Source organism: Heterocephalus glaber, unplaced genomic scaffold (genome assembly GCF_053883595.1).
Source record: "Heterocephalus glaber isolate CG9 unplaced genomic scaffold, H.glaber_assembly_v1.0 deba00001498, whole genome shotgun sequence".
NCBI lineage: Eukaryota > Metazoa > Chordata > Mammalia > Rodentia > Bathyergidae > Heterocephalus > Heterocephalus glaber.
This window is the reverse complement of record NW_028258321.1, coordinates 7,032,386-7,053,081: the sequence shown is the minus strand read 5'-3', so window position 1 is coordinate 7,053,081 and position 20,696 is coordinate 7,032,386. Positions and strand designations below refer to the sequence as shown.

General features: G+C 59.6%; 1 protein-coding gene across 2 annotated transcripts; it reads left to right on the top strand.

Annotated features, from left to right (window-relative positions):
- Positions 1-9,054: 9,054 nt before the first annotated feature.
- Positions 9,055-14,600, top strand: Tlx1 (T cell leukemia homeobox 1). Of its 2 annotated transcripts, none has more exons than XM_004866343.3 (3): positions 9,055-9,616; positions 11,401-11,602; positions 13,606-14,600. In XM_004866343.3, the coding sequence occupies exons 1-3, from the start codon at positions 9,055-9,057 to the stop codon at positions 13,826-13,828; spliced, it is 987 nt and encodes a 328-aa protein (XP_004866400.2). In that variant the 3' UTR covers positions 13,829-14,600. The 2 variants fall into 2 exon arrangements, with proteins under 2 accessions (XP_004866400.2, XP_087041948.1); XM_087185822.1 differs by having other exon boundaries at positions 11,365-11,602.
- The last annotated feature ends 6,096 nt before the right edge of the window (positions 14,601-20,696 follow it).

The window sequence follows — 20,696 nt, the reverse complement described above, 5'->3', positions numbered from 1 at the left end:
AGGTCTCCAGGAAGGGAGCTCGGGAGGCAATAAAGGCACCTGCTCTTCCTAAAGAAGTCATCCAGGGAGCAGGGCTGGATGGCTTTCAGGCCCAAGGGCTCCCAGACCAGTGGGATGATAAACATTTTACATAAATGTCAACATTGTTTCCTCCTCGTGTTGATTCTGATGTGGCTTGATGAACTAGAAGGCAGACTCTCCTATGCCTCTTCCATAAACAAGAAAAGCAAAGGTCAGACAAGTGAACTGATCTGTTCACATTCGCACAGAGGCAGTGTGGCTGGGCCTCCAGCTGTCTGTGACTTCAGAGCTATGACCACACACACACAAAAGGACTTTCAGAGACCCCTGCACTATTGGCCACTTTCAGAGACTGCAGAATTACACGTGGAGAGCTTAGGAGAGGCAGGACTGTGAGGTAGTGTGTGAAGTAGGAGTAGGAGTAGGAATTGTTCTTTGAGGACAGGGGTGAGAGGAGTTGCTAGGGCTTTTCACCGGGTGGAGGGGAAGATGTGAGGGCGTTTATATCTGGGACACCACGGATGCAGGAGGGGACTGGAAATGACACAAAAAGCCAGTCAGTCATGAGCCTAGAATGGAGAGGGAGGGGCGTCTGGGCTTCTCCCCTGTAGGAAGTGCAGAGCTGTGATTTCCTAAGCCGGGGAAGACAGATCCCCTAACCCTAAAAGGGGAAGGAAAAGGGGCCTCTCCCCGCAGTATGGATCAGGAGAGGCTGGGGCTGAGCGGTCGGTCCCTGAAATAGAAATATAACAGAGGAGGGAGAGTGTCGAAGAGGCTTCTCCCCTGGGCAAAGCTGCCTCTGGAGAAGGGGTCTGGAAGGGACTCCAGGCCCTGGCAACCCGGGGAGAAGGATGCAGGCCCTCAGCACCCCCAGGGGCCAGATACCCCACAACCATTCTCACTGAGCAGCGGCTGGGTCTCCACAGGCTCTGCGATCCAAGCCCCGCACCTCATTGAGAGGTTATTAATAGGGAGTTTGTCTGGTGTCAGAGCACAGACATAAACTGCATTAGCATTACCCCATAATCTTATTTAGTAAATGTTCATGCCGTTCAGTCTCCTGTAATTGCATTGGGAAGATGCAATATTTATGAAGGGGGAGTGGGGAACGTCACTGCTCATCTCCGTGCAGCAGTAAAAGTCCCAGGAAATTCTGTGGGGCTGCTGGGCCTGGCCTAGTCTGCCAGCTGGGCCGGGACGTTGTCTGTGGGTTCTGAGCGGCCCCACTGGCTGCCCCTGGCCGGCTGGAAGCCTAGAGCACTGCTCCCCTTGGCACGGCACACTCCTGGCAGGTGCACTGGGTCCTTCTGCGGGCTCAGGCTACAGGCTTGCTTCTCTCCCAGGCAGAATTTCTTCTGCCTGGAGCCCAACCCAACACAAAGCGGGAAGAAGGGAGGGAGGGGCCAACTTGAGCATACCCTGAGTTTAACAGTCACGGGTGGGCGGGGTCCTGGCTGGGGGCTGCCTCCCAGAAGTCTGGCCTGAGGTAACCCCAAGCCCACTGCAGCCCTAGAGCCCTGGGTGCTAACCTCTTCCACCCTCCCAGGATGCCCTCAGGACTCTCACCGGTCTCCCGCGGCTCTGCTGCTCGCCCAGAGAGGTGGCAGTCATGCAGAGTCAGTGGCCCCGTGGTGTGCCACTCAACCTACACAGCGGGGCTCTGCTGCCAGGCAGGTGCTTCTAGGAGCACTGCAGGTAGGGATCAGTGTTGAGTCTGCAGCCAGGCACTTGCAGTCGGACAGACACAGAAAGCTCTCGGGCCTCTGCTGTCGCAGGCCACCCACGGAGAGGAGCTATTTCCCAACCACATACGGGGTTTTTTTTCCATGTTGGGGGTCTGTAGTCAGAACCTCCAGCCGCTGTGGGTACTGAAACATCGTAGGGTGAGGTGACTGGAAATATGGGCTGACAGGTGTGCGTGTGCGTGCATGTGCCAGACGAGGATTCCTGTCAGACCCAGGCCAGGGCCAAGGCGCAGGCCCAGCTCGCTGCTCCTGGAGCTGGTGGCCCCCAGAGGGGGTAAGTGGCTCTCCATACACGCCCCGATCATACGCGCTCCACATCCGGCCCTGCGCGCTATTCACAGGCCCCACACTCCGGAAGAGGGCCCACACTGGCCACCTCCACCCAGGCACCCAACTGGTCTCCTTCCCGCCAGCCGCAGCAGCCTGTCCTGCCCCTGCCCTTGCGGCCTGGAAGGGGCACCTGAACCCGGCAGCTGAGAGCCTGCAGCCGGCAGGGAGGGCGGGCCGAGGCCCCGCCCCGCGTCAGCTCCCTCCCTCGGCCCATTAATCAGCCGTCCTGGTCCAGTTGGGGACGGCCCCGTGCGGCGCGCGGCCTGCGGGACAATGGGATTATTTCCGGGGGGAGAGGCCGCCTCGGGCCGGGCTCAGGCGGCGCTGCCTTCGCTCCCTCCGTCCTCGACCTGGGCGAGTGCCTGCGGCGGCCGGAGCTGGTGGCAGAGCGGACGCGGGTGGCGCGCGGGTGGCAGCGCCGTCGACCTAATTCAATTAGCTGGGCGGCCGCCGCTTGCGCGACGCCAGGCCCGCCGGGGCTGGCCGGCCAGCTGCTCTTTGTGCCCGGAGCGCATGCATATGGATCCGTCCCTCCTCCCGCTCCTGGCACCTGCGCCCCCACCCGCAGGCGCTGGGCTCCCAGGGAAGTCGGGAAACGGGGCTGCCCGCGGGCCTGAGCGTGCAGGGGCAGGGCTGTGGCCCGTGGGCCGCAGCGGGGCCTCGCCAGGCGGGGTGCGCGAAGGGAGCGGTGTCTGCTTACTCCCGACCTGCCCTGCGCGGCCTGCGAGCTCAGCGGCCCAGCGCGGACGTCTGAAGGTTTCCTGAGCGTCCGTGGGGTCACACACGAGTGTCTGCGGGTTGGTGTGCGACGTAAGCGTGGGTTCGTGTCCACGCGAGCAGTGTGGCCCCTGCCAGCGCGGACTGGAGTCCTGTGTCCGGACGCGCCCCACTGCCGGGACTCAGCCTGTGGGAAGCGTCCTACCCGCTGCCCCTCATTCCGCCCGCCCGGGGCTTCTCTGATGGAGGAGGAGCCTGGCGATTTATTGTCGAACGGGAACTCCCAACCCCGCTCATTTACTCGGAGGGTGCTCCGAGTCCGAGTCCGAGTCCGAGTCCGAGGGGCCCCGCACTGTTGCCCGGGTTCCAAGTCCTGCGCAGCGCAGCCTGTCCCCGTTTGCACACTGAGAGCTGAGCACCCGGGAAACAACCAGACCTCTCCACGCCGAGGCAGCCCCAGCGACTGGCGTGAGACCGACACCCTTTACCTCTGCTCCCTGGCCAGGGCCGCCTGGAAAGCCATTCCGGGCTAGGAGGTCCCCGCTGTGCTTCCCGGAGGCCAGGCCCCCCCGCCTGGGTAGGGGTCCGGGAAATGAGCCAGCGAGGTGCGCAGGGCTGTGGCCCAGCCCGACAGCCCCCTTGTTCCTCGCTCTCCCTGCTGGTGGAGCTGGGGAGCCTGGACACCGAGGAGAATTTCCCTGCCACCATCAAAGGAGCTTGCCAGCCAGAGGCCCAGGAAGTGGGGTGCTTCCTAGAAGATGTGGTGGCCCTCAGGCCCTGGCCCTTACTAGCTTGCTCTCCCTCCTCCGCCCTCAATCAGGAGGGCCTCAGGGTGTCCTCTGCTGCCAAAACTTCTCCAGCCATGGCAGTACTCACCTGGTCCCCACCCTGGGTGCTAGGCTGAGCTGCCCTGCCTGGTCCGTGGTGGGGACTGAGCTCTGCTCAGGGAGCTGTCTGTGGAGGCCAGAGCCTCTGGGTTTTGTCTGGTCCTGAGCTCCTGCCTGACCCTTGCTGGGGCCCTGGCATCCCAGGAGGAGACTCAGCATCAGAGAGTCCCTGGTTAAAGGCATGTTTGTCCAGATGCATGCTGCATGCTGGGACCTGAGGGTTCTGGGGCTCTCCTGGTAGGGAGCTGATCAGACAGAGGTCTGAGCCCTGGCTAATAGGGCCGTCAGAAGCCATGGATGATGGGAGATCCCCCAGAAAGGACCCTATATCAGCAGCATTCACAAGGCCAGTGGGAACTGGATGGAAGCGAAACCCTCCTGTCTCCTGTCAGGTGACTGAGATGTCACCCCTCCTACAGCAGGGAAGTGTCTGCCCTCTGCCCCTTTGTTCTCAGCCACTCAGGGTCCCTCCACTGTGGGGGAAATGTGTACCTGTCTCTCGGGGCTGGGGAGGCCTTCTGTCTCTTACCTTAAGGATTGAGTTGGGCACGTAGGGCCGACCTAAAACACCCCTTGCCCCAAAGAAGTATCATTGACTTGTGTGGCTGGAGCAGTCTGACTGGTCCTTCCCTCTTTCCCAATCTAGGCCTCAGAGACACCAAAGCCCCACGCAGGACTCCCATGGAGGACTGGGCCTTTGAGTACTTCAGCCATCAGCTTCTCCTGCCTTGCACAGAAGGAGATAAGTGGGCAAGAAAGGGGGTATTAGAAATCCAGACCCCAAATGACCCCGCCACGGGCCATTTTGTTATACACCACCTGCATATTCCTCAGGTGATGCCCTTTCTCTGCTGAGGACCAGTAGCCACATTCACAGGCCGACAACTACATTAGAATACAGGACACCTCTCCCACAGGTACGCAGACATCATTGGCCACCACATAGTCACCACGTCACACGCTGTGGAGACACTCGCGTCCTTTACGGAAAGCACACACTCACCCTCTTCCACAGGACTCCACACGCGGCAAACCTAGAAAACTTGCAGACTCTCTCCTCCAGCATCCTCGCCACCATGTGTTCCACTCGCGGTTCTAGTCCCATAGCCTAGCACAGTGCCTGATGTGTAAGAGACACTCAATAAACATTCATGGAACAGATTTCTAAAACTGTTCCTGAAAGACCTGCCGGGACAGGACGTCTGCACAGCCCCCAACCCTCTCTGTCACATAGGCTCTCACCTCAGGCTTCCTCCCTTGCAGAGCGCAGTCCCACAAACACAGGGTAATTAGGTCACCACACAGACCCCTGAGCTAAAGGACAACCCCTGGCCCAGGGTCTCTCCCACAGGGGAAGGGAGCCATGTGGGATCCAAAGAGGTCTCCCCTGGAGCCTCAGCTTCCTCTCCTCCTCCCCCAACCCAAGCCTCAGCCCCAGCTGCTCCCCTCTTAATTGCAGGCACTTCTGTGTCCTGCAGGGCCGGAGATGCCGCTGGGATGGGGGAGGTTACTAGGTGGCCTCCAGACGGAAGACAGGGTTTGCAACTCACCTAGATGGCTGTGTGCACTGCAGGACACTCACAGGCAGGAGCCAAATGTGGGGCTGAGAAAGCAGCTTCTGATGAATGGACTCTAAAAGCAACGTTAGGGTCCAGTCTTGCCCCTTCCTAGTAGCTTTTAGTACCTCAGTTTTTTCCTCTGTAAAGTGGAGATAACAAAACCACACCACAGAATTACTGGAGCATGAAAGGAAAGACCATCAGGGAGACTGAAGGCACCCAGGAGATCTCAGGTGTTGTGAGTCCTGCTTCCTCCCCATCCCTCCTGTCTCCCGGCTGGGCTGCTCCCTCCGCAGGGCAGGATGAGCGCACTGGAAACTCCAAAGCGTCACCGTCACCGCACAGAAACTCTGCTGATATCCTTCCCCACTGCAGAAAAATTTCTACCTGCAGGTCATGTTCAGGTTAACACTGCTTCCAGGAAAGCAGTGGGGGCCAGAGCCCAGCAAATCATGACCCTCTGCTCCCTGAATTCTAGGAAGGGACTGAGAGGGTGGCCTGCCCCACTGGAAGATGAACCTTAGCCAAGGTCAAGTGGACCCTGGAATTCCAGCACCTCAGAATTGGATTTGGATAAAAGTGGACTCAAATAGGGAGGAGAGACAGGGAAAGGGCAGAAGAAAACTAGGCCGTTCTGGGTTGCTAGATTTTAATAAGAAGAGCTTGACGGTCTCAGGGGGCCATGGGGAAGGAGAGCCCTCTGCCAACCCTAGGCTTGGCTGCAATAACAAAGTGTCCTCCCAGGAACCATGGACCACTGGTGCCAGATCTGAGGAGCTAGAGAGGTGGGTCAGGCAGATGCCCAAAGAGTGGCAGAGAGAAGTTGTTCTGGAGATAATGTGGAAAAACAGGGTTTTAACTGCAGCACGATGAACTGGGATCTATTTTTTCCCTGAGACAGGGTCTCGCTGTGTAGTTCAGGTTGGTCTTGAACTCGCTGCAAACTTCCTGTCTCAGCCTCCCAAGTGCTGGGCTCACAGGCATGCATCACCACATTTGGCTTTTTTCCTATTTTAAAAAGGAGATATAATCCACATCCCACAATATTCATCCATTAAAATTGTAGACTTTAATGGTTTTTAGTATATTTACAAAGTTGTATGCCAATCACCACTACCTAATTTCAGAATATTTTCCTCATTCCAGAAAGAAACTGTCCCCATTAGCAGTCACTTCTCCCTTCCCTCTCCTCCCAAACTCTTGCAACTGCAAATCTGTTTTGTGCATCTGGGACACTGAATAAAAATGAAAGCCTTTTGTGCTTGGCTTCTTTCATTTAGCATGGTGTTTTCTGGGCTCATCCTTGTAGCATAAGCCAGCACTTTCTTTTTCTTTTTATGGCTGAGGAATGTTCCACTGTATGGGTATGCCACATTTTTATTATTTTGTATATTCATTCATCGACTGATAGATATTTCAGTAGTCTACACTATGATGAATAATACAGTCATGAACATTCATTCAGTTTTATTAATAATAAAAAGTGGGACCTACCTGTTAATGTCGCAGGGCTGTATGAGTCTTAAATAAGATGTGGTACCTGGCACCTAGGAGTTTCTTAGTAGACAATTATGTTTATTTCTACTTTAGTTCTTTCAAGATAAGAGGCAGGAAGGAGACTAATCCAGGTTCAAATGACTTCTAAAGTAAGCTATGAAACTTCCAGGTTAAGGGTGTAGCCCCTAGATTGGGAGTGGAACTAGCAAGAGAGTGAACCTCTCTCTCCCCTCTTAGGTTTGCTGCGTGTTCACAGACAAGGCCAACATTGTGCCTGGCTTTGTCTCCGGTGGGCCTTTGTCCCCGCAGGAAAGCAGTCTTCCCTACACAGAGGCACTACTGCACCAATGCAGGTGTCCAGGCCAACCCAGGAAAGCAAGCCCTCCTCCATCTTGACCTCTATCAACTGTGGCCTCTCTGCAACTTGGTTTCCTTCCATCTGTAAAACAGGGATAATACTAGTGTTGGCATATATATATATATATATATATATATATTTTTTTTTTTTTGGTACCAGGGATCGAACTTGGGACCTTGCACTTGCAAGGAAGGCACCGGAACCACTGAGCTAAATCCCTGGCCCTAGCATGGAGTTTATATTGTTCTCCATAATACTTATGAACATCTGGCTTACTGAATTTGTTTCTTTGTTTATTGTCTGACCCACTCTATGAAGTCAGGAACTTTTGTTCACTGCTCTGTCTCCCATAACTGGAACAGTGCCAGACCCACGCTAAGTTCTCGATGAATATCTATTAAGGATCATTGATTCATCATTCACCCAACATAAGCATATTTTATTGCTTGGGGCTGTGTTGGGACTGGGGGGCAGAGATTAGTAAAACACTCCCTGAGTCCAGGGCGGTCTCTTCAAGTGGAGGTGCCAGACTTTGCCAAGCCAGATTACAAGGAGACTTGGTAAACAGGGCTTGAGCCTTTACATTCTATCATCTTGCCTGGCAGAGGCAGCTCTCAGAAGGCTGTGCCTGAAACTAACCTGAAGAGATCACTAATGATAACCCATGGCGCTCCCATAGCTTGGCTCCTAGAAGGGAGCAGAGAGGGAAAAGAGAGGAAGCAGAGAAAGGGAGTTTCCTCCTTTTTTTCTTGGGCTCTCAGCCAGGCAGCCACCGGCAAAACTTTGAAAAGGCCTAAATCTGTCCTGGATGCACTTCCCTTGTCCTAGCCCCAGTCCCAGTCTTGAGCCCCTAGGCTGCCTTCCAAGGATTCCAAAAGTAATAAAATGACTCCTTCCCTTCACAGAAGTTTCCAGCCTTCTTGCTTGCAAGAGCCAACCCTGGGCTAGCTGCGAGGTGGAAAGCAAAGCAAACTGGATGGATCCATTCAAACACTGCAGGAATTGCTTCTTGGGATATCTGTTTACTTAAAAGGAAAAGGGCATCTTGAGGAATAGGCACTCTGGCAACAAGCCCCAAACCAAATCCCTGGACTTGTGTCTGCCTTTCAGGAAGTCTTCCCTTTCTTACTTTCTCTAAAGAGGCTGAGTTGAGCGGTTGCTGGGTTTTATAACAATATACAGCTGGTTCCTGTTTCAGAAGGACAAGCCTGAACTCACTGTCCTGCCTCAGGGCCTGGGCTCCATACCTGCGATGTAGACAGTCTTCTACTTTTTAACAAGCTGGACTTGAAGTTGGAGTAAATCGCCTGGTTGAGTGACAGGTGTTTCCCAGGTAAGCCCTCGGGGAGATTCTCCAGTTGGGCAGGACACCTGTCCCCAGAGGCCTGGCAGGCTGGCCTGCTTTGGCAGAGTGCAAAGTGAGGGGCAGCTGGCTTTCCTCTCTTTGGGTCGACAGCCCATCTCAGGGACCGGCCGCTCCCTGTTCTTTCTTCTTTCTCGTTTTAAGCCTCGCGCTGCTCCCCCTCGTCGCTCTGGTCTAGCTCGGTCTCCGCTCGGCCTCAGTCTGGGCTCCGGGCCTCCCCCTCCCCTCCCCCGCGCCGTCATTCACTCGGCTCCTCTCCGCGCACAGCCAATGGAGAGACCGGGCCGAAACGGCGAGGCTCGCTCGCACAGGGCTTTTTCGCTCGGTGATTGATGTCCCAGAGTCAACAGCGAGCGAGCAATCAGAGAGGGGAAGGAGAAGCCGGAGCGGAGAAGAATACGGCGCCCCCTCTGCCTCGCCTCCCCGACCGTAGCCCTCTGCGCACTTCGCCTCTCAGACTCGGTGCTGCCCGGAGCCGCCGACCACCGCCGCCTCCAAGCTCGGCTCGCTCCCCCGGAGCCCAGCGCCGCGAGCGCCGCCCCGGCCCGCCGGGAGGGGACGGGGGCGGAGGGGCGGCATGGAGCACCTGGGCCCGCACCACCTCCACCCGGGCCACGCGGAGCCCATCAGCTTCGGCATCGACCAGATCCTCAACAGTCCGGACCAGGGCGGCTGCATGGGGCCCGCATCTCGCCTCCAGGACGGAGAATACGGCCTCGGCTGTTTGGTCGGAGGCGCCTACACTTACGGCGGCGGGGGCTCTGCGGCCGGGCCGGGGGCCGGGGGAGCGGGGCCCTACGGCGCGGGCGGCCCCCCCGGCGGCCCCCCGGGCGGCGGCGCCTGCGGCCTGGGCCCGCTGCCCGGCTCCTACAGCGTGAACATGGCCTTGGCCGGCGGCCCCGGGCCCGGAGGCGGCGGCGGCGGCGGCGGCGGCGGCGGAGGCGCGCTGAGCGCCCCGGGGGTGATCCGGGTGCCGGCGCACAGGCCCCTGGCTGGAGCCGTGGCCCACCCCCAGCCGCTGGCCGCCGGGCTGCCCACCGTGCCCACCGTGCCCGCCGTGCCGGGCGTCAACAACCTCACCGGCCTCACCTTCCCCTGGATGGAGAGCAACCGCAGGTACACAAAGGACAGGTTCACAGGTGAGTCCGGCCCGCGCGCGCCCCGCCCGGCCGCGGCTCGGGCTCTGCGCTCCCCTCCCCGCCGGTGGCCCCAAGCTCCTCGAGCACGCAGCGCGGGCCCTCTTCGGCGTTTTCCCCGCGTTCGGCGCCCGGCCAGGACGGCCAGGCTCTCAGTTCTCGAAGCCCCGGCAAGACCCTGTTCGGAGCCGCGACCCGTGGTTCCCCTCGGGATCCAGGCCCACTCGGACAGCGGGAAGAGGGCTGTGGCCTCGGGGACACTTTCTCTCCATGTCTGGGGCTCAAGGACCTCAGAGACAGAGCTGCGCTGTGGGCAAAATGCTCCTTCCCTCCCGGCTGGCGCTTTCCGAGGAGGTGGTGAGTCCCTGGACAGATTCGAGGAAGGGACAGGTCCCCGTTCCTGCGCGTCTCCCGCGCCCCGGGCCGCCGTGCTGGCCGCCTCCTTCCCTTCCCGGACTGTGGGCGCCGGCCGAGACCTGTCTGCGTTCTGTCCCGCTCGGCCACTTACCCTGGACCCAGCCCGAGATCTTTGGGGCGAGTGGGGCGAATAATGCCCCGGGCTGGCCGGCTATCGGCCGCGACTCTGGGATGAGTGCGCCTTCGGGAGCGGCCACCTCTTCGCTAGGCCCTCGGCTCCCAGCTCCCTCCACTCCCTCCCCCTTCCGCCCCGCACACTCCCCCTTCTCCAGGGCCTCGCTGCCCTGTCTCCTCACCCTTCCCCGGATGTGAGACCTCGATCTTCCCGCCCGCCGGCCCTGCAGCCTCTGGGAAGCTGCTAGGAATTGTGCGGGGCTCACCACTGGGCCTCGAAGGAGAGGGGTGGCAGGAGGCACAGGCCGCTGCTGGGCTCCCCGAGCTGGGCGCCAGGGCCCAGCTGTGAAAGGGGTGTGTGTGTGTGTGTGTGTGTGTGTGTGTGTGTGTGTACGTGTACACGTGCGAGGGCTGAGGCGAGAGAGAGGCAGGCAGCCTACAGCTAGTCTCAGCTAGACGACCCCAAGGTGCCCGGGCCCCCTGCTGCTCTTCCAGGCCACTCCAGCAGGTAGGCTGTTCCCTGAGGCTCTGGCCAATGAAGATCTCTTGCACGCGCCCTTGTATGTGTGTGGGGTAGGCACAGAAAGGGTCTTGCTTGCAGGTCTATGGCCCTAACTGAGGGGCCCCAGTGCCCTACACCCAGTTTCCTTAGCCTGAGGAGGTGGGGCCTGGCGCTCTACCCAAGCCAGCCAGTCTAAGGAGTCTCTGTGACCCCAAACCTGGAACTCCACTCTCCTGTGTGTGTGTGTGTGTGTGGCAGGCACTCTGCACAGGGCCTGCTCGGGGTTCTGGTCTGAGTGGGGTTCTGAGGGAGGGTACGGTTTCGGCCCTGTGAGCCTGAGCCTGGCTCGATTTGGGTGTGTGCTTTGTAGGCCCATGCCTGCTGTAGGCCGTGAGGGCCTGTGGGCCGTGAAGGAGGCGCAGGACCCGACCTAGAATCAGAGGCCTTGATTACCCTTCGCCATGGCGCCAGGGAGGGCAAGGGGAAGGTCGGAGGCTGGCAGGGGAGGCTCAGCGGCGGCTGCAGCGGAAGGGCAGAGGAGCCCCTTTCCCCTTTCCTGTGGGGCTTGGAGCCGAGGGCTGCCGGAGGAGCGGAGGAGCGGAGCGAGGCCTTGCTTAGGGGTTGGGCAGTGTGCTCTCTGACTCGCGGGATGCCGGGCTTGGGACGCCTCCTGACGCTCTGCCGCTTGCCTCTGCCATCTGTCTGTCTCCCGCTCCAGTGGCCCTCTCACCCTTCACTGTAACACGCCGTATAGGTCACCCCTATCAGAACCGGACGCCCCCCAAGAAGAAGAAGCCTCGCACGTCCTTCACGCGCCTGCAGATCTGCGAGCTGGAGAAGCGTTTCCACCGCCAGAAGTACTTGGCCTCGGCCGAGCGCGCCGCCCTGGCCAAGGCGCTCAAAATGACCGACGCACAAGTCAAAACCTGGTTCCAGAACCGGCGGACGAAGTGGAGGTGAGCGGGCCCTGGCCGGGCGGCCCCTTCAGGGGCGCACGCCCTTCCACGCGCTCGTTTCTGACCGGCCCGAGGAGGAGCGGGCTCCGCACAGCCTGGGGGCTGGGAGCAGCCGTGGCTGGGCGGGCTGGGGAGCCTGTGTGTCGCCCGAGGTTTGGGGCTTTCCCACAGCACACTGCCTGGCAGCGCGTCTGGTCTCCCCTGCCACTTGGGCGAACGAGGGTGGAGCTCTGCGGCCCCGACTTCTAGGCTGGCGGAGTCCTGGGGCTTTCTGATGGCTCAGACCCGCGTTTCCCGGGAGCCGCTCTCGGGCCTGGAGATCTGGGGCAGAATGGCCTGCGCCCGCCCCATGCTCCAGCGACCCCGGCAAGCCGGCCCACTGGGCCCTGGGCCGCCCCCTCAGGCGCCGGCCTCCCCGCCGACCCCACGCTTGGCGAGGGGAAAATCAATCCGCGCCGGCTGTGGCGGAGTTTCTCGGGTCCCACTGAAGGGGGATCAATGAGGAGCAGATGGGTGCGCTTGAGAGAGACGTTTTCCCTTCTGCTGTCCCAGCTACACTAGTACGCACTCGGTTTTGTTTTCCCACACGCGTGTACCTTTCCTCCCGGTCTCGCTTGCTTCCTGCCCTCTCCTAAGCTCACGAACTCCTAAGCAGCCCACTCTGCGCACCCCCGAAGCTCTCGCACCTGGCACGCACCCTCCGAGGGTGCCACACACACAATGCGGGGAGAGGGGCGAGAGTCCGGCGAAGTCCCGGTTCGGCCCGCTGGCTGCCCGGGGCGGGAGGAAGGAATCGGAGTTTCCTCTTTTTCTGAATGGAGGCGAGGAATCTGCCTGGGATTCCTTCTTAGGGGCCACAAAGGAAGCCTCCCCGCCCCCCCCCCCAAATTCCTGCCGCCGCTGGGGAGGGGCGGGAACGTGGCCTGAGCACTGGGACCCGGAGAGAGCCAGGGGTCCCTGGGTATTTTCAAGGTTTACTAGGGGCACGGCCTAGGGAGGGGAGGAAGCCAGACCCCCACCCCAAGAGAGAGGGTGCACGGAAAGGCAGCCGCAGGCAAAGAGAAACTGAAACACAAAGGATAGAGACAAAGATGGAGTCCCCTTTCCTGCAAAAAAGGAAAAAGGCAGACTGAAGAAACCTCGTGTGTAATAGAGGAAAGCTTTGGATGGTTAAAATCGCCATTTTCGTTTCAAACAAATTCCCTTAATTCAGAGAGAACGAAGGGGCAGCGATGAGAAAAAACCAGAGTTGAGAGCTCGATGGAAGAGAAACACTCGGGCGATTTGAAAGGCAGGGAAGGAGGAGAGATGAGAGGCAGGGAGACACCCGAGCGAGAAGGCCGGCAGCCCTGGAAGAGGCCCTCGAAGGCTTCGAAAGCAGCTTCATCGATCGCCTACAAATTGCTTTTGGAGGCCCCGGGGACTCCCATTAGGTCTGTCCACCTTAGAGACAGACGTTTGATCTCAGTTGACAGGGTGGAGGAAGGCATTAAATGGAATAAGTGAGTCATCGCCAGCCCAGACCTCCTCCTCCTCCTCCTCCTCCAGGAGGAGGAGGAGGAAACTGGTTGGTGGCGGTGGTGGAGCCCAGCAGGGCACCGCTGGGACAGGAGGTCGGGGCCTGGGAGAGGTTCGCAGAGGAAGGGAGGGGGTCTGGCTGCTGGCCAGTGCGCTGCCCTGTTCTGAGGGGAGGGGAGGCCCCTGGCCCCTAAGGGCTGCAGAGAAGCTGCCAGGGAGGTTGTGGGCAGGCACAGTGGCGAGGCCCGAAGTTGGAGCCTAGCGGGCTTTCCCACTGCCGCATACCCTTCGGGACCCCGCAACGTTGTCCAGTTTGGCAGTTTCCAAGCTCTGTCAGAGTCAGGACCCTCCCAAGGAAGGACTCTGTTAAAGGGACCCAAACTGGTGTTGGAGGCTGCAAAAGAGGAGCGTGCCCCAAGGCCATGCCTTCGCCTGCCTTCGGGAGCACGTCCTGTCCTGGAGGGTAACAGCTTGCTCCCGTGCAGGAGACAGACCGCGGAGGAACGCGAGGCCGAGAGGCAGCAGGCAAACCGCATCCTCCTGCAGCTGCAGCAGGAGGCCTTCCAGAAGAGCCTGGCGCAGCCGCTGCCCGCCGACCCCCTGTGTGTGCACAACTCCTCGCTCTTCGCCCTACAGAACCTGCAGCCCTGGTCTGACGACTCCACCAAGATCACCAGCGTCACGTCGGTGGCCTCGGCCTGCGAATGAGCCCGCTGTTCCACCCGGACCGGCCAAGTAAGGCCGCCTACGCCCCAGCCAAGACTCCCCTCCCTCTCCTCCTCCGACTGCGACTGCAAGCAGGGGGAAGGCAGAGCCCGGCACAGGCCCGCCCGCGCTCTGCCTGACTTGCCTCGGTGGAAGAGAAGAGAAGAGCACTGTAGACAGGGCACACATGGGCACCCGCCTCCTCCCGAGCCTGCACCCCATGCCTGCCAGGACCGTTCGGAACCTCTCAGTTTTCCTCTATTTCATTTTATTCGGATTTCCGCAAGGGACGGAGAGGTCAGGGAGGTAGTGGTGGAAGTGCCTCTGGGACCCCCGAGGCTGCCGCCTGAACTTGCTCTGAGGAGCCCTCTGTCTCCCTCCTTGTGCACAGCAGAGGCCCGCACTGCGGTGTCACTGTCCCAGAGCCACACTGGCAGAGTGTCCTGCACACACAGGGTCGTAGCTTACACACTGCTGAGCCCACGACTGGGAACAGGCCGAGGGTGACCCGCACCCACTCTGCAGCATGGTCCCCTCCCGCACAAGGCCACCCTAACCACCGACACCCAGAGGCCTCACCCGGCCCCTGGGCCCCACGCATCCCAGCTGAACCCAGGTATGCAGACAGGCTGCCACAGACTCAGCCCATCCTCAGATCCCATTTGTAAAGGGGAGGTTTAAATTATGCACTTATAAGGTGTTTTCTGTGTACCATTTTATAAAGTGCTTGTGTAATTTATGTGGAAAAAATAATAAAACCCTCCGGATCCGGAGTCAGGGCTGCCTGCTCCTTGCTGAGCCTAACATCTTGCAGCTACTTGGGTTTGGTGGAACTGGGGCTTGGGGGGCAGTGCTGGTGCCTCAGCTTGAGAGATACTGGGTGGGCAGTGCCCTCGGGCTCTGGAGAGGGCTAGGCTCTCCTGGAACTGCTAGTGTTTGAGTTGTGTGTGTGAGTGTGTTGTGTGTTTGTAGTAGTGTGGGCAATCAGGGTGTTGCCAATAGTCAGTGTTTGTGATGGTGTCTAAGTGTGCAGTTGGGTTTGCAATTCTTGCATGTAAGTGTTTATTTCCGTTTAAATTGAAAATCGAAACTATCACTGTACGCATAGCTCATGGTGGTGTGGCCACCCGTTTCTGTGAATGTGTATGAGTTTGTGAGAGCATGTATTAGTTTCTCTGTGAATCTATTTTGGTTAGATGTGCGAATGTCTATGGCTGTGTGTCATTAATTGTGTTAATTGTGCACGTAGTTGTGTGTGAGAAAATTGTGGGGAGGGAGCCGTGTGTTTTAATGCGCTGCATGCGCTTGTGTGTGACAGTACATAGCTCAGGCACTGGGGGCAGTGGGGTGCTCGTCGGGGAGACAGTCCCTGTGGTACAGGTGGTGGTGTCTGAGTGCAACTGTCCACTGAATGTGTGTGCAGCGGTGGGAATCTGAGGTGGAAATGCAGGTAACTGGGGGAACCCGTATTTGCTAGGAGTTCTATGGCTCTGTGCCCTTCTCAGCAGGCTGCAGAGACAGGGTGGGAAAACCAGGAATGGGAGCCAGGATGCTCACTGTCCTCTGGGTGGGACTCCCACCTCACAGCATTCGCTGGCCTGTGAGGAGTCTGAAGTGCAGTCCCAGGACCTTCAGGGAGACCGGAACAGCAGTACACACCCCATGCATTTAGTTCCTGAGTGCCAGACCAACTGCAGAACAACTTCTTTTCTGGAAGAAGCTGGGTATTGGTGAATCTGGGGAACCCATTAGGCTAGGGACCAGTAGAGTTGGAGGACAGGAGCTTTTCCTTTGGGATTGGAGAGTGAGCGAACTCTGCAGCTAGAAGTAGAGGTCAGCAGGGAGCAGAGCGTGTGCAGGCGTGCACTGAGTACCCTGCAACTGATCAGTACCCTCAGGGCCACAGTCCTAGTCCTGCCCTGGCAGCCAGGAAGGGTGCACTACAACGATAGCAAGCACAGCAGCCTCTGCCCAAGGAATCCCAGGGGAAAATCGCCTTGTGGCACTTGGGTTCCCTCACCCATCTCTCATCCGTGGGCCTCCTGGATCTCAGCAAAAGAGGGTTCTAGGTCTAAAGAACGTGGCTGTCTTCCCTGCCCTCTCTCTCCAGGTCAGGACATCTAGGCAACCTGTGTACGAGACTGGGGAGAGGCTCTGGAGGCAGTGCTAAGTCTGCAGCAGGGCCGAGCCAAGAAAAGTCTGGAAATGGCCTTAAACTGCAGAATTACTCCATCTGGGCCATCTGGCTGTCCCCACCCATCCAACAGGACGGGGGCCATCAAATCCATGTTTGCTTTGCGGGGTGCATTTGTCTCCTCCATTTGCATCTTTGAGACTCAGGATCAGCCTCAGGCCCCCCTCTGCCAGACTCCAGGAAAGACTGACTCACCTGACACCCCAGTTCCCAGGAGCATGCTGTCTGGAGGACCAGGACCGGGATGGTTTGTGGTCATAGACTATCCAACCCAAGAGTCGGGGCAGAGGCAGGGAGCGGCTGGCAGCCCAACACAGCCTCTCCAATCCGGTCCCAAAGCCCAGGCTCCTCACCCCAATCCGCCCTCTCCCAAAACAAAGCAGCCTCAATTGCCCTCCCCTGCCCACTTCAGCACTTGCAGCCCTGAAGTCTGGAGCAGCTCAGCCCCACGTCCTCAGACCCCTCCCAGCAGATCTATCCAGGGCTCCGCAGGAGCGGACATTCGAGCTGCCCCACTGGCCAGCCTATCTTGTGCTCGCTCAGACTCTCCCGCCCCTCTGACCCTCCTGGGCCCTGGGCGAGACTTCCCAGAGGCGCCAGACTCCTGGAGGTGTTGGGACCTCGAAGGATTCCTAGCTCTCCGCCCAAAATTCGTTAGGACCGAATCTCAGCGAATCCCGTGTGGGCCGAGCAGCCCGAGCCTCGGTCGGCTCAGGAGCAGAATGGCTAGATACCAGTTAGGCCTGCGGGTGGGTGGGCTGGCTGAGCGCAGGGCCTGGAACCTGGGGGCCATGAGGGTCAGAGTCAAGGCTAACTGCTCCAGGAGGAGAGATGCAAACTCCTGGCTTTCCAGGGCACCTGCGGGAAACGATCGCTCTCTGATCAAAAATAAAAAAGGAACAGATCGTCGGAATAGTTGTGGGAAAGGGTGGCGGGAGAGGAAAAGAAGAATTAACAAACCTGTCTGGGCAGAAAGTCCCCCTTCCTTCCTCAGCCCAAGAGAGCCACGGTGCTGACCAAGCTCCACCGCCTGCCTGCAGCCCTGGTGGGGCAGAGACCCGGCCAGCCCCGCGGGCGCTTCGTGGATGGCGTCCCGGGCCAGCGGCAGAGCTGGGTGGTGGGTGGCACGGAGAATCTGGCTCAGCCTGTTAACTGTAACAGAGGCTTTGTGTCGCAGATCCGTGCTCGGGGGCTGTGGAACCTCTGCCTGAGAACTGCTGGCCCTGAGAGGCCCCCACAGCAGGTCGGGGTTTGGCTGTCCCAGGATTCAGATGGGCGCCCTGTTTGTGATGTGCGTGGCCTGTAGGTGGCCAAGGTGGGAGGCAGGTTCCTGCTAGGCCCCGTCTGCCTCCCATTGGCGGTGGGAGCTGGAGCGCTGCGTCCCCGCCCCAGCTGTGGCCCCTCCCTCAAGCTCTGCACCCTGCTTCCCCGTTCCACTTTCACACACTCCCCTCAGACCTGCTTCACCCCAGGACTTCTTTGCAGCCCAGGGGCCGCCGGGCCATGGCCTAGGCAACTCGCCGGAGCTGCTACAACTTTCCCAGTTGGGCTCACAATGGCCCATCCCGTGTCTCCTGGCCCCAGCGCAGTCCCGGCCTGGCTGGACGAAGGAGGTCCTCAGACGCTGCCCACTGCCCCTTCCCCTGGATTTCTAGATCTGGGGAATAAAGACGGGAACAGCCTGAGGGAGGGCTGGAGCCAGGTCGGGTTTTCCAAGGAGCGCAGAGCAAGTTAGGAAAGGCGCTTGGGGCAGTGTAAGGACGTGGCCAGGTGAGTGCGGGAGCAGAGCGTCCATATTGTGCGAGGGCTGGGCACAAACACATCCCGCACTCACCAGCTCCACTGCCACGTACAACCTCCAGGGCCCCTCCAGCTCCGCAACGTCTAGGGTGTGCAGAGACACACGGGAGCTACAGGTGTGCGTGGCAGGAGCGGAGCCAGTCCCGCCGCCGCTGGCTCCGCGGGCGGTTCCCGAGTCCCTCCCTCCCCAGCCTCCGCGGAAGCTCGGTCCAACTCGACTCCTGGGCGCCTGGGGCCCAGCTTCGGCTCCAGCCTTGCCGCGGGCACCGCAGGCTCCCGGGACTGGGTTTGGGGACGCCAGGCCGCCCGGTTCGGCCCAGCATCCCAGCGAGGTCCCCAGACCCGACCGAGGAAATGCGGTCTCCCGCGGAGAGGCCTGGGCCGTCCCGCCCGCGCCCCAAGGGGAGGCCTTGGGAGGAGAGGCCCAGCCTCCTGCTTCCCACCCCGGCGTCCCGGAGCCCGCTTTTCCTCGGGGCCCGTGGGAGGAGCCTCGACACCCGAAGGCTCCGGCGGCGCTGCGCGGGAGCTGGGCCTGGGCGCCGCCAAAGCGGGAACCAGCGGGTTCCGGGCGCCCTCTAGGGGCGGCGCGGACGAAGCGCCGGAGCCCGGCCGCGAGTCGGAGGTCGCCAGGCCGGCTCGGGGGCTCCGCTACCGCGGCGGGGTGGGGAGAACGGCCGACGGCACTGAGACGCTGAGAGGCCGACGGCACTGAGACGCTGAGACGCGGCGCCACCGAGCGTCTGCGGGGCCAGGCGCCGCACTAGACCAGACAGAGGCCGCCATCCTGGCCGCCGCCCCGCGGGGCAGTGGTGTTTTCGTCCTACTTCGCAGTCAAGCAAAATGGAAGCTCAGACCGGCAGCTTTGCCTAAGAGCACGCAGCAGCCAAGCGAGGAGGCCAGGGCCTGCGGGAGGGGCGGCCTCGGGCAAGACGCGTGCACTCGGACGGCCTCCTGCGGGGCGCGGGCTCCTAAGCTGCCCCGGCCAGCCCTGCCTGCGGGCCCCGCTCTCCGGGCTGTCTGCCCACCCGGCCGCTCCTCCTCCGCACCGACCGACAGGAGCCCACCCTCCGGGGCTCCTCGCCGGCAAGGGGCTTCTCTTCTCTTCTCTTCACTCCTCTGGGGCAGTGGGAGTCGGAGGACTCAAACTATCAGAAAGTGAAAAATAGAACTGAATGAATCACTCCATCAGACAAAGGGATGGAGGGAGAACCAGGAAGGAAAATCTCTCCTCCCTCTTCCAGCTGCTCCTGCAAAGCCTGTGGCTGGGAAGCTGCTCTGGCTGCAGGGTGGTGGGGCCTGGGGCGGGCAGAGGCTTGGAGGCCAGCAAGTTCGCAGAGGTGTTCCCGCTGATCTTTCCTAAGGTTCAGTCACAACAGACGAAGCAGAGAGAAGCAGCCCTTCCCTCCTCGCCTCCTTCCAGGGCAGCAGAGGAGGTTCCAGTGTGGAAGAGTCCCGGGAAAGCTCTTTTATATATAATATAAGATATTTTCATTCATACACAGCCCCTGCCAGCGCCTCAGACTTTCACATGTGCACCTTTACGCTGCACATCTTGTTAAAACGCAAACCCTCTTTATGAGGTCTGGGGAGGGCTTGAGGCTCCACAGGCAGACTAACCGGGCCCCCAGCTACCACCCACTCTGAGGTCTGTCGGCCAATTACGGGCAGCAGGCCTGTTTTATTTGCTCAAGAGCTTTTTCCCAATTTCCTTTAAAAGAATGAAAGGTAGGGGCAGAGTTGGTAACCCTTCCCTCAGGATGCAAGCCAAGGGCCTCACCACTCCCTGCTGACAGCTCCGGGACAGCTGCTTTCCCGGTTACCTGCGTGCCCTCAGACCTGGTCTCCCTCTCCCTCTTCACCTGCTCTTTCTAAAGCCCTCTTTCACTCCCAGGCAGCTAAGTGTCTTTGGGTATAGGCCTACATGTTGAGCCTGGTTTCTCCACTGTCTGACCTCGGGCACCTTCATCACATTTTAGGAGCTCACAGTTTCCTTGCACATATTATAGGGCTGATCCTTTTCTGGATTACCAAGGGAATTAAGGAGATAATTTAAGTAAAAGTACTTGGCTCTTCGAAGGCGCTCCAGAAATGATGCAAAGTGCACCAGGGTGGCAAGATCCTGGCCTTCCAGACTCGGGGCAGGAGGAGTGGACCCCACAAAGCTCGGGGGCCCCACCCTCCCCGGCTCACCTTCAGCCCCATGAGTTCCACGGAGGGAAGTCAAGTGCCTGCTTTCCTGGCTGGGAGCTTGGCTGCACACATGTCAGGTAGGCTGTGATACATTTGCTGCAGAGTCCAGCCCCTGCTTAGCACAGGGAGCACACTGGGGAGTCACCCCTTTCACAAGGAGGGGGCCTTGGTGAAGAGCTACAGAGCCCTAGAGGGCTCCTGTGGCAGGGTAGGGCTGCCATAGACCAGTGCCTGCCACTCATCACTGCTCACACACATGCATGCACGCATGCATGTACACCCCTCCATGTGTGCCCAGACACTGCACTGTCTTTTTTTCAGTCTGACCTGGCAGGTAACATGGAGAAAGTCATGCTCCAGTCTGCACATTTGCTCCTCATTTATTCTAAGAGCCCCTGGTTACAAATGAAGGAGTGAAGAGATGAATGAAGCAGAGGACAGCCACCCTGCAGCTGTCACAGGGCCAGGCCGGGCAGTGAAGAGAAGGCTAAGGAGAAAACGACAACACAGGGACCGGCTGCCTGCCAGCCTGGCTCCTTGTGTGCGCGGTAAGGAACTGAGCACCCAAATGTGCACCTGCTACCAGACACAGGAAGGGGCAGCGGGAGGAGCTGTACAGGCAGGGTGCCAAGGACCAGGCAGCTTGGGGACAAGTGGCCAACAACCTGAACTGCTGTCCCAGCTCAC